General features: G+C 25.3%; 2 protein-coding genes across 2 annotated transcripts; one reads left to right on the top strand and one right to left on the bottom strand.

The window, feature by feature from the left end:
• Window positions 1-549: 549 nt before the first annotated feature.
• On the bottom strand, window positions 550-3,444 carry LOC113554084 (ubiquitin-like). Its single transcript, XM_026957771.1, has 4 exons — window positions 3,285-3,444; window positions 2,977-3,083; window positions 791-1,008; window positions 550-733 (listed from the first exon to the last, which is right to left on the bottom strand). Exons 2-4 carry the CDS (start codon window positions 3,077-3,079, stop codon window positions 602-604), a joined length of 453 nt encoding a protein of 150 aa, XP_026813572.1. The 5' UTR covers window positions 3,080-3,083; window positions 3,285-3,444; the 3' UTR covers window positions 550-601.
• Window positions 3,445-4,501: 1,057 nt separating this feature from the next.
• Window positions 4,502-11,177, top strand: LOC113554083 (selenoprotein F). The gene is made up of 5 exons (XM_026957770.1): window positions 4,502-4,678; window positions 4,741-4,859; window positions 5,141-5,253; window positions 8,780-8,889; window positions 10,870-11,177. The coding sequence occupies exons 1-5, from the start codon at window positions 4,637-4,639 to the stop codon at window positions 10,966-10,968; spliced, it is 483 nt and encodes a 160-aa protein (XP_026813571.1). The 5' UTR covers window positions 4,502-4,636; the 3' UTR covers window positions 10,969-11,177.
• The last annotated feature ends 1,277 nt before the right edge of the window (window positions 11,178-12,454 follow it).

Here is a 12,454-nt window from a genome sequence, read left to right as displayed (position 1 = left end):
CCTAGTAGTAATAATAATTAAAGTATCAAAAATATTAAAAGCTATCTTATAGATAGTTGATCTCAAATATATCGTACTTTGATTTAATTTAATTATTATTATAGTTAAGAGGACACAATACCTGCATGGTTTGTTATCTTTATTACTAAAGTGAGTTCACACTAACTTTTTGTTAGTGGTGAAGCTTCGTATTTTTTCAATATTTTAATGTGTTTTTAAAGAGGATGTGAATTATTACAAATTGAAAATATTCATATCAAACTTAAAAATTAAAATATCAAAAATAATCCAATACTATATCATTGATAATGTTTGAGTCTTTAATTTTGATGATAGGTAAACTCACTCTAATATTTAAGATAACTACACATATAATTATTGTTAAAATACACCGGGTACTGAATTTGTTCACAAGCACATGACAAATAAATCATAAAAAAATTAAGACTTAAAATTATTTAACAATTATTAGTATATGAAAATCTGATTTATAAGTTATTATACTGGATAAAGAGATGTATTCAAAATGGATAATAAATACTAAAACAATTTTTTTTTTTTTTAATTATATATTAAGTATTAAAATATACAAATGTCATCTCTACTTAGGTACAGTAGCTGAGCATTTGCCACAGTAATGCCTATTTGGCATGTCAGCCATGAACACACCGGGACCACAATTTTCAGAAGTACATTCTTTCTTCAAACGGATAACTTTACCGTTTTCATCAACCTAAAATGATAAAAGATTAAAACATATACCTAATATTTATAAATGAAAAGTTTATACTTTGTAAAATTTCAACACAGCTAACTTAATCTTCCTTTTCTTGTGCTTGATCTTTTTGGGTGTAGAATAATTCTTCTTCTTACGTTTCTTAGCACCTCCTCTCAATCTAAGAACCAAGTGAAGGGTAGATTCTTTTTGAATGTTGTAATCTGACAGAGTGCGCCCATCTTCAAGTTGTTTGCCGGCAAATATCAAACGTTGCTGATCCGGAGGAATACCTAAATTTATTTTTTGAATTTATAATAAAATAATATATTTGGGCCATGAAAAGTATTCAAAATTATTTTCAATTACAATCTATTTAATTAAGTCATCAATGATTTGATGTATATTTACGAGTGAGCCCTTTTTATAAATACGAAATAAGAGTATAAGACATAAATTACAGAAATAGTATTGATATTTAAAATTAGTTAATTTTCATAAATAACAAATATACCTTTATTTTTAATAGTTTTTGGTATTCAAACAATGATTTATAAGTTAAAATGTAAGTATAATTGTTTGCAATTTAAAAAATAATAAAATTACTTCAACATTTACATCACAAATGAGTTATCAGTTACACATTAAATTGTAAGATACTGGGGAACAAGTGAAGTCACAATTCTTATTAAGTACTAATAACAAATGTTGTCGATAATATGATATAACAATTTAGTAACGATACATTTTTGGAAGATTATATCCAGGGCCAGTGCTACTGTTTGCGAGGCCTTGGGAAAAACTTATTTAACCAATAACCATACTTATCTATAGTCTAAAGGATATAGGTAGGGTTGGCAGTATCTTTGATACAAATATATCTTGTATCTTGATACAATTATATGAAGTATTAAGTATCCTGTATCAAGATACATTTTTAGTCAATGTATCGAGTATTTCATAAAATAATTTTATCGGAAAATACTCATTACTTTAAAAAATTAAATTTATAAATCCATAATTTAATTGGAGTACAACTTGTACAAAATAATTTTTCAACCTATTAGCCATATTAAGTTTTATCTGTATATCCCTGGCAAGATTTATTCATAATCCTACCAGGAATAAATTGTCAAATTGAAAAATTAGTATTTTTAAAAGTAATAAGAATATGATATATCTACAATTTATTTTCATTATTATTTATTCATGTAATTTAATAATTGATTTATTAAAATACATTTATACTTAATTAATATTTGGCATTTTAAGATAAATGCATTTGTTTAAATTCACAACTTACCTAATTTTTCCTAATGTATCAAGTATCTAAATATTTAAAATGTAAGTATCGAGTATCTAGTATCGCGATACTGACTTTTGTATCTTGCCCATCCCTGGATAACTTTTCTCAATAAAATGTTGGAAAAAGTTGAGTTGTAAACAATTACAATTAACTCTATCCGAATGCATGGAGTGGTGTTTGAAAGGGTACAACATTTATTAATTATATATTGAAATTTTAATTTTCTTAATAAAAAATAATTTTTAACATTGATTTCATTATTTTAAAAAATTTAGTATAAAACCTATTTATAATGTAAATCAGCAATGCATTTGTGCGTTATAAATCTACTTCTGATCAAAATTTATTTGAAATAGCTTATTACTTAAAGTTATCCTATTAAAAATAAAATATATAATATATATATACATTCATTAAACAATACAATCCTAAGCAGACATACGAATATCATAAAAATTATTCATATGAAAAACACTGGTATAGAAAAATTCAAATAGCTATGGTAATTCTATTTACTAATGTAAAACTTTAAGTTAATTTGTGTTCAACAAAACCAAATTTATGTTAGAAATATATAAGATAGAAACAGCACATACAGGGGTTTAGCATTTATTAAAATGATAAACAATTATAATGCACGTGTATAAAACAGACAAGTTAATGAAAACACTAAAAACACACACTGTATTTTTTATCAAATGAAATCGCAAAAATATGTACAAAGGTATAAAATTTCATCAACATATTAATAACGATGAATTTTGAAATACTTCAATTTTCATGTATTTATACTTAATAACTAATAGTGGAATTCAATGGTAATATCAGTAATGATAAAAATGAAAGATAGAAGAATTTCGTGTTGAGCAGATACATTTTGAGCAATCGAATTCGACTAGTACCGAAATCATAATAGTTATAATACCTTAAAATTATATAATATTGTAGTATTTACCTTCTTTATCTTGAATTTTGGATTTAACATTTTCAATTGAATCCGATGACTCTACTTCGAGAGTGATCGTTTTCCCCGTCAAAGTCTTCACGAAGATTTGCATTTTGCTATAAATCAATAATTATAGTAAATTAGCAAAATAAAAAAAAATTTTGTTTGTAATAAACGAGTTAAAAACATAATAAGCCACGTGGTTATAGTTTTCTGGCATTAATTATAATACAATAATTCAATATCTTTATGATTAAGATATATTCATAAAAAATGAAATTAATAAATGATTACTGGTTAGTATTCTTAAAAATTACCTTTTACTTCTATCCGCAAAGTGAAGTTTATACTCTTATGGTCCAAAAAATCCACGTAAAAAGGAAACTTCAAAATGCCAAATGGAATAATTACCAACAAGAAAAAATATGTAGTTTGATAATTCTAATCATTATATTTACAATACTTAGGCTGGCGAGGGGTTGAAGGGAATTACTAAATGTTTGAGGTTATTTATCAAAGAGTATGTAATCTTAATTTTGATTCTTTATTATTATTCTATTGTGAACACAAACATTCGTGATTTTGGCATACTTAATAATAAAATACCAGTTATTATATTTATATAATATATTAATCAAACTATTAACTAATTTAATTATTTTTGATTAATTTAATTTAATAGTTAGTAGCACAGAACAAGTAGTAGGTAGTCTTGCCAGTTAGATAATAATTTTTAAAATGTTTTGTCTTCTGGGACTACTGGTAGGCGGTAGTGAATGCTATTCAACATATCACAGGCATGACACATTTTTTGTCATGTTCACAAGCTTGTAATTATTTTGGAGGGGTTTTTGAAAACTATTGGTATGCGAGTATAATATTATTATTATAAACGAATATAAGCATATAGCACAATCTGCACATTATAAACTATATTTACTATACATTTTTTTTAAATATATTTTTTCTTTAAATTTAATAAAATGTAAAAATACTAGTTTAAAATACGTGTGTCATGTATAATAGTTCTTGATGTTCTTGTATCGAATTAACATATTATATAGTTATTTCTATACAACGGCACGATACAGATGATCTTAAATATGGTAGTATTAGTTTAGAATTAGCATATTAGTATATTACGATATTATTATTTATTTAGTATCTTAAATCATGGTTTCCAGCTCTGTCGTTTGTCGTGTTACGTCCAAAAGTTGAGCTCGATATATTTGCTTTTGAAATATTCGCCGTTCGGATACTATAATGGGTATAGGTAAATAATAATTATTATTTATTATGTTTACAATGTTTTTTAAATAAAGCCATAGAGTAATACCTTTATGAGTAAACATACCACGGTTATTACAGCCAATCAGAATACGATAAAAGGTATACGACACGATAGATTATGAACCCGGTTTGACTCTGATAGCAAATGATAACCATAACGTAATCAAAACACAATGTAAATTAATTGAATATAAATTCTTAATTTTTAAATATTTTTACTATGTAGTACAATAATAAATTAAATATAAATTCGCTGTACATTTAAAACATTGAATTCGTTATAAAATTTTTACAGCATATTTGCTTATTTTGATAAATTCACTGTTTTGAGACAATTTATTTTAAAATATTTAATATCTACTTAAAAGCTATTTCCAATATGCAGATCAAATTTTTAATATTTCCACTATTAATGTTATTAGTATGTCTTATTATTTATAATTTTTTTAAATAACTAACCACATTAATTTGTTTTTATATCAGGGAAATGGATGCAATGCAGATTATACGACTAATGAATGTTCATTATTGGGTTTCAATAAAGCAAATCTTTTGTGTTCATCTTGTGATCAACTTAAAAAGTTTCAACTGACATCATTAAGGTATAAAATATTATGTTAATAAATAATAACATAATAAACTATATAATATGTAATTTTAAATTAGTTAAAATTAAAAATCATATAAAATATAAACTTTTATATTCTATTTTATGAACAATAAAATATGATAGGATATGCTTTAAAATTAAAGTATCAAACAAATAATTTATATAACAAAATATATACCTTAATACTTAAAAATATTTTCTTTCTTAATTTTGATTAGGATTAAAATTTAAATTTAAAACAAAATAAATTAAAATAATTATATTTTATTACAGAGAACACTGTGTGAATTGTTGTCAAATTGATGAAGAAAAATCTATTAAAGTATATGCAAAAGCCAGATTGGAAGTCTGTACTTGTAAATTTGGTGCTTATCCTCAAATACAAGGTATATAATAAAGTTCCTTTTTAAATTGATTTAGGTTATCATAAATGTAAATATTTTTGTTTAAGGTCACAATTTATTTACACATTTAGTATTTCAAATTTATTAAGTAAGAAATTAAAAGATTTCCATAAAATAATTATGGTCATATTAATTGGTGTAACTGTACAAGGCCATTGGCGAATAGTGCATTAAATCCAGACAAAGTATAATTTCTTTGGTTACTGGTTAGCCATTCACAAATTAAAAGAAATTATATTTTGATATGCTACATGGTTGTAATTATCGAATATTATGTCATTATAAATTACTGGGAAATATGAAAAGATTTTAGTATAAAATTTAACAAGACACTTAGTTATAAAAATATAATTTAACATAATATTATATTCCAATAAAATGTGCCCATTATATATTTTTTTGGAAACAAACAATTATTAATTTAAATTTAGTAAAGATGTAAGGCAATAAAAAAAAATAATTTGGTGACATGAAACTTTATGATTATACATGAGTACATGACAAGTTAGATATGTTAGATAGCATGCACATCTATGATATATGTTAAATATTGTTAAAAATATAAAATATATTACAAATTAACCTGGCGGTTCCCAAACTTTTTTGTCTTAAGCGTTTCCCCTTTCCTCTTAATAAAACCGATGACCATTTTTTTAGAAGTTTGTGGTTTATAGAAATATTTAGTTTCAACAAAGATCATTGTGTCGTCTAAATCGATGTTTTTAATGTTAAATTTCTTATTGTTTTATTTTGAATCAATGATTATAATTTTTGTTAACTTGATAATTATGTGGATATCTTATATTTTCATTGTTGAGTATTGGTAACTAACTTTTTTTTTTTAACTCTGTCTTGATTTGTTTTTAATTTATCAGCAATTATGTTTCTTATATTGTTCATGGTTTGAAATGATTACAGTCTAAAAGTATAATCTATTTATTATATATGTATTTGTTTAGTGTTAGAGTTATATTTTGACTGCTTGGTATCAGAGCTATTATATTTTATGAAAAGCGCACTAATTAATGTAATTTTTGTGTAATTATCTGGTATTTGAAGTTCAGTTACTGGTTTTTGGCCTTGAGGATGTGGTCTTTTAATTTTTATAATTTGTTGAATAGTGCATTTTAATCTTGTTATACTCGGAAAGTGTCCTATTATGTTATGGCTATGAATAATCTAAAATTAAAAGCTTTTTTTTTTATTACTAAAATTTGTTAATTTACAATCTATTTAAGTAAAAAATATGGTTAGAGGAAATCACTCAGCAATATGTAATAATAACATAGTCTAATCTGAGTTAAAAACTTAATTTATTTATACTGATAGTAGTACCTATTAACTATTAACCACATTTTTTTTAGACAAATGTAATCAACTGCGATTTTTTTTCCTATTATATTTTATATTCTACCCATTTCCATGTACTTTTATTTTTGTTTACTCTTTATTTTCTATAAATAAAAGAATTTAACCTAAGTAATTTTTCCATTTTTTTTTTTTTATTTATTATATACTCGAATAACATGGCAAATTTCTGCTTTAGTTGCAGCTTGCACACTGATATGTACAATAAACTTCATTTTTGTAGTTACTGTTATATACTCTTTCGGTTAAGGCCAAAAAGTATATATATGTTGTAAAAGAGTTCGTTCACTTACGGATTGTATTTAAAACACCACACAAAATCTGTCTTACTTTAAGAAAATATTTTATTAATTATTTTATTATAAGAATATTTTAACAACACAGTATTATTCGAATCGGTTACTTATCCACGACTAACTGTTGGTTATTCTATGTTCTCGTCTTGGCGATGCAGTTGCAAAAAAAAATACACATATTGCTTACACTACTATATTATTGTATAATATGCTTACTCATCTAAAATATGTGCAAGGGTTCCTAACAGTACCATGTCTATGGTATTTTAATTTAATCTAATCTTACAGCCTAAACGGTCTTAACGGCCTACTAACTAAAACCAAAACTGATAGTTATATCGATAATTGCGGAAATATTTTACTACTTGTAACATTTTTATTGTGACATTTTATTGGATATTTATATTATGAAATTTTTATGAGACATACTATATCATTGTACTATTACCCCGAGTCAGTTATGTGTATTTTCATAGTGTCTTTTTTTTTTTTATTGGTCATAATAAATTGGCTGCAAATGCTATTCTACAGTTACTTCATTACTAGTTATACCTATAATTGTTTAGAGTATTTACAATATGTTACATTAAAATCATATTTTGTTGAGTAGATTGGCTAATTTTTAGAAGATGAGAATTTGGAAATTTTGTACAGGCTTTTAGTTATGTTAAATTTTAGGCAATTCTCTTCTTATCATTGGCATTTGGTTACTAAGTACTTATAATTTATTGTGCTTGTTTTATATTTACGAATATGTATAATTTATTATTTTGTGATATAATTATAGGTCAAAGCTAGAAGAAATTAATATAGGTATAAGGTAAATTTTTTATTTGTAAATATATGCCAAATCATAAGTTATAACTATACGTAATATTATTATTTGTGCGTGATTTCAAACTTTACTATAATATAAATAATATAGTGCTCCTCGCCACTGCCATCACTCTGCCCTTCAGCAGAAAATTTGCATGCGGCATACCTATATTTGTTACACATGTACATTACAACTGCCATATTGTAATAAATCTTAACAAATTTTATTTAACAAAAATGTTCTGTCAGCGCTCTCGACATTTTGTTGGGTTATATAAAATCGATATTATTTATTCATAATGTTTGATAATGAATGCAAAATATAAAATGTATATGCAATACTTGTACATAGCGTAACGACTAGTTAACAGGTCTATAATTGATACCTTTTGTAGTTGTATATATTTGTATGTTGGGTTTATATATATTTTAATAATAGTACAAAAAGCTTATCTAAATAAAAATCTTATATATTTATTTGTGAATTATTTTTTTACTGTACTGTTGTAAAAACGTATATCCAAAAATACTATCGTTAAAATGTGTAATAGATTATTTGAATTATTATATACGAAATCACCTACGGGCTACGGATCACGTTTATATACGTCATACTACTTATACTACATATATACCTACATCAAATTGATCTTTGTGATTCATTAATAATGAGTTATTAATATTTGGCAATTGCTTGTCACTTGGCAACTTAGCCACTATTACTTCTGATCAAGCGTACCCGACTAAATACATTTCATAAACACACAAATATAATATATATCTATTCAATAAAGGTGAGTAGTTGGTTCGTTTTGTGAATGATTATCTATAGAATATAAGTCAGTACTGTATTATGTAGTCAATTGATTTGGTGTTATTCATAACAAAATACCAATCTACATATTTTTTTTAAAAGAGATTTGATTTTTATTAATGGTTTATGTTCAAATATTATTTATTATCTAATATAAATAAGTAATAACTAATACGAAGTACTGTACGAATTATATAATTGTGTATTGTTTTAGCGTTTATAAAAAGCGATCGTCCCAACAAGTACCCGAACTTAACGATCAGATATGTACGTGGATTGGATCCACTAATTAAACTCATGGATAGCAGTGGAAATGTGCAAGAGGTATAAATGTATAATGCATTAATAATAAATCCATTATAATTTAAAACTTACCTTTAAATTGTTTAATTTAACTAATGTGAGACATGACATTCGTCATTCTGTTATTCGCGAACTGTTAAGTCACTTCAGAGATTCCCAACCAGGGTGCCTCGAAATTATTTAAAATATATTTTTAGTCTATAGGTCATGTAAGGCATAGGGTGCATCCGGATTTTTAGAAAATGACTCATGGCACACGATTTAAAAAAGGTTGGGAACCTCTGTATTAAGTCATAGTTTTTCTACAGATTCGGAATTGAGATAATATATACATGTATACAGGGCCGGATTAAGGAAAAATGCGCCTCAAGGCAATGGTTTTATGTGCGCCCTTATACCCTAAAATTGTATTGTACTCTGTCCAATAATCATTAACGTTTATAATCTCATATTATAAAAACCATTGTATCTATATATTAATATTATGCAATATATAAACAATTATATTATACTAATTATATTATAGAATTATATATACAAATATCACAATAGGTATTATAATATATTAAATATACATTAATAGGTACATTACCTAGTTACAACACTTATGGAATAAGCAAGTTCTACGAATTTAAAGTTAATAAATTATAACAACAGTTATAGTAAAAGGAATAATAGTATATCTAAGATAAGATTAAGTATAATGAAGCATTTATTTGTGTTAAAGTTTGATAATTTATTTGAAAAATCAACTTGTTAACAATTTTTTTCAGCGAAGTTATTAAACATTTAAACTTATAACATTTATATTATTCAACATATTATTTTCAATGTTTAATAAAGCTAAAGCATTTAACCAATTGCTGAGAGTGGTTGATCTTAAATAGTTCATTACTCTTTTAAGAACTGAAAATGATCTCTCACCCGAACACTTTGTCAATGCAGCTAAAAAATATATTCTAAAAACTATACATACAATAGGGAACAACTCATCAAAATTATAATTTATAAATAAATACATATGTAGCACTGAGTAAATTTCAGTATTCTTAAATTAGTTAAATTCTATCTTCTTTGACAAAAGAGTTACAAAATGGTTGCATTCGTCTGTTAAAATTGAGTCATTTTCAGTATCTGAAACAAACCTAAATCAAAAATTAGAAATTTATAACAAATATTTTGATTAATAATATAACTATTCATTATAAATTTGTAAGACATGTAAAATATTAAAATTATTCTAATTTTTGGCTACAACATTGCAAGTGTCTCTGATATCTTGAGTGATAGGTAGATTAAATAATATTGGAATACACCCATCAAAAGTATTTTGATGCCTGATGTATGCATTATTTCTTAGTACTAAACTATTGTACATACACTATTCTGGAAACAACATACTAAAATAATTATGTTGTCTTGTTTGATAATTATTATAACTTACGTTCGACAATACCCATTGCTGGCTGGCGGCTATTGTCTAATCATTTTTGGAAATAAACGATTTTAAACTGTATGGTTAACTCACAAAATATAAATACACAATAATGAATAAATGGAAAATACAGATAAAAATAAACCTATTATTATTTATCTCTATGCAAACAAAAAAAATTATTAAGCATTTAATTAAATCATTTTTTAATAAATTTTCAATAAAATTCAATGTAAAAAAATTATTTTTTTTTAAATAAAATGTAGGACTTGACACAGATTCTGCTTGGCGCCTTTCAAAATTTAGCGCTCTAGGCAATTGCCTATACTGCCTATACGTTAATCCGGCCCTGCATATTATATTAAAATATATATACATATGTTTAAGTATACATTTTTAATACATCTTATACATTTATGTATAAATATATAATATACAATTTTAATATTAGAAGATAAAAAATTAACAACTACATAATACTATAATTTATTATATTATACATAAGCATATTTCTATTAAAGCACCTACTTATTAATTATTGCGCTAACATAATATTTAATTTCTAGGTTTTGGCAATTGAACGATGGGACACCGATACAGTGGATGAATTCCTGAGCACCCATTTAGAACGCATCGAAGATGATTACCGGTCAAACTTAGTGTAAACTTAACTGTTTAAAAAATACTTTTATTTTTGTACGTGTTTTCTTTTCATTTATACACACTACTACAATTTTGTAATGTTAATAATATTCGTGTTCGAGTGTCATAATTATTACACATGAATAGATACGGCTGCATACGGGCAGAGTATCCCTTATTTACGAGAATTATATGTTATACGAATAATAGAACTTCGTGTACTTTTTTTTTTTATTTGCACTGAATTATTATTATTGTTTTGTAAGTGTATGGAGAGAGCGTGAAGCCATATAATATAAATATATAATGTATGAAATGTTATACAAATGTATACAGATTAGAATAATAATAACATTAATAACAGTAATATATAATAATATGTACCTACCACTGTGATTTATATCACGACGGCGTAGGCGTCTGCTCAATAATTAAATGGAAATTCTATTATCTTGGTCGAACTACTGAACACGAGCGTCATTATCACAGACATTGAGAAAAAGGTATGTTACGAAATCACAAACGATATGTATTTTTCACTCTTACAGAGTTATCTACACATTGAGTATTATGATTGATAAAATAAAAGACAAAGAGTCTATTTAGGGGATTATTTAACCCCCCCACAACCAAAATATTAATATATAATTTAATGTAACTTGTACGTTATTATCTACTAGATCATTTTTAAATCAATTTCCAACAATAATAATAGATTTTTTCAACGTTTATTAGTAATAATAAATACGATGTCTCTAATAAGTAATGTTAGCAAAAATGTATAACCAGACATATTTTGACACATGTGATATGTTACCAAAATAACAAAATAATTTATTTACCAAGGTAAATCAAAAAAAGTCTTTTTTACCCATACAATTTTAGGGAGATTAGTAGATGGGATAGTGAAGAATAAAATAAAAACGAAAACCTTTTGGGGATTGGCGGCGGCAGGAATCCCTGTGCAAAAATTTAGAAAAATTGGTTGAGTAGTTTTCTCGGTTATCAGCGAAAAACTAAAAACGATTTACTACGAAAATAGTAGTAAATAGTAGGTATAGATTATTATATTTAAGTATTTTTCAATGGTATAAACATCACGATCACATATTCACTTATGTATGTTGAGACCCTTGGCGGGGAAGGGGGGGGGCGAAATTAATTTTTCTTCTATACAAACTAAAAATAATTTACAGCTGATTATCTAAATAGGCATAAAATTCTTATTGTGTTAAGTATGATATATCATTACAATTTACGATCTTTATCAAACGGAAAATTGTTTAAATAAATTATTAATTAATGTATTATATAGAAAAAAATACGAGCGATGGTGGGGGGGCAAACGCCTCCTTCGCCCCCTCAAATACGCCCTTGTCTACGTCAAATTTTATTTTAGTAAGATTATAATTTATTTTGTTCTACGAGGATAATGACTGATTTCAAGATCTCTATCTAGGTTGCTTTAATTTTGAACTGAAAATATATTCATCGCTTCATATCCAAATC

The sequence above is a fragment of the Rhopalosiphum maidis genome, chromosome 2 (genome assembly GCF_003676215.2).
Source record: "Rhopalosiphum maidis isolate BTI-1 chromosome 2, ASM367621v3, whole genome shotgun sequence".
NCBI classification, from domain to species: domain Eukaryota; kingdom Metazoa; phylum Arthropoda; class Insecta; order Hemiptera; family Aphididae; genus Rhopalosiphum; species Rhopalosiphum maidis.
The sequence above is the reverse complement of the archived record's forward strand: the minus strand, read 5'-3'. Positions and strand labels throughout refer to the sequence as shown.

What these genes read in the sequence shown, in the direction of transcription:
- LOC113554083 (XM_026957770.1), top strand. Translation starts at nt 4,637, where the DNA reads ATGCAGATCAAATTTTTAATATTTCCACTATTAATGTTATTA. An exon ending in TTCCACTATTAATGTTATTA is followed by an intron (nt 4,679 to 4,740) that starts GTATGTCTTATT and finishes TTTTTATATCAG; the next exon opens with GGAAATGGATGCAATGCAGA. An exon ending in TGCTTATCCTCAAATACAAG is followed by an intron (nt 5,254 to 8,779) that starts GTATATAATAAA and finishes GTATTGTTTTAG; the next exon opens with CGTTTATAAAAAGCGATCGT.
- LOC113554084 (XM_026957771.1), bottom strand. Translation starts at nt 3,079, where the DNA reads ATGCAAATCTTCGTGAAGACTTTGACGGGGAAAACGATCACTCTCGAA. An exon ending in CAAAATTCAAGATAAAGAAG is followed by an intron (nt 1,009 to 2,976) that starts GTAAATACTACA and finishes AAATAAATTTAG; the next exon opens with GTATTCCTCCGGATCAGCAA. An exon ending in CTGTGTTGAAATTTTACAAA is followed by an intron (nt 734 to 790) that starts GTATAAACTTTT and finishes TTATCATTTTAG; the next exon opens with GTTGATGAAAACGGTAAAGT.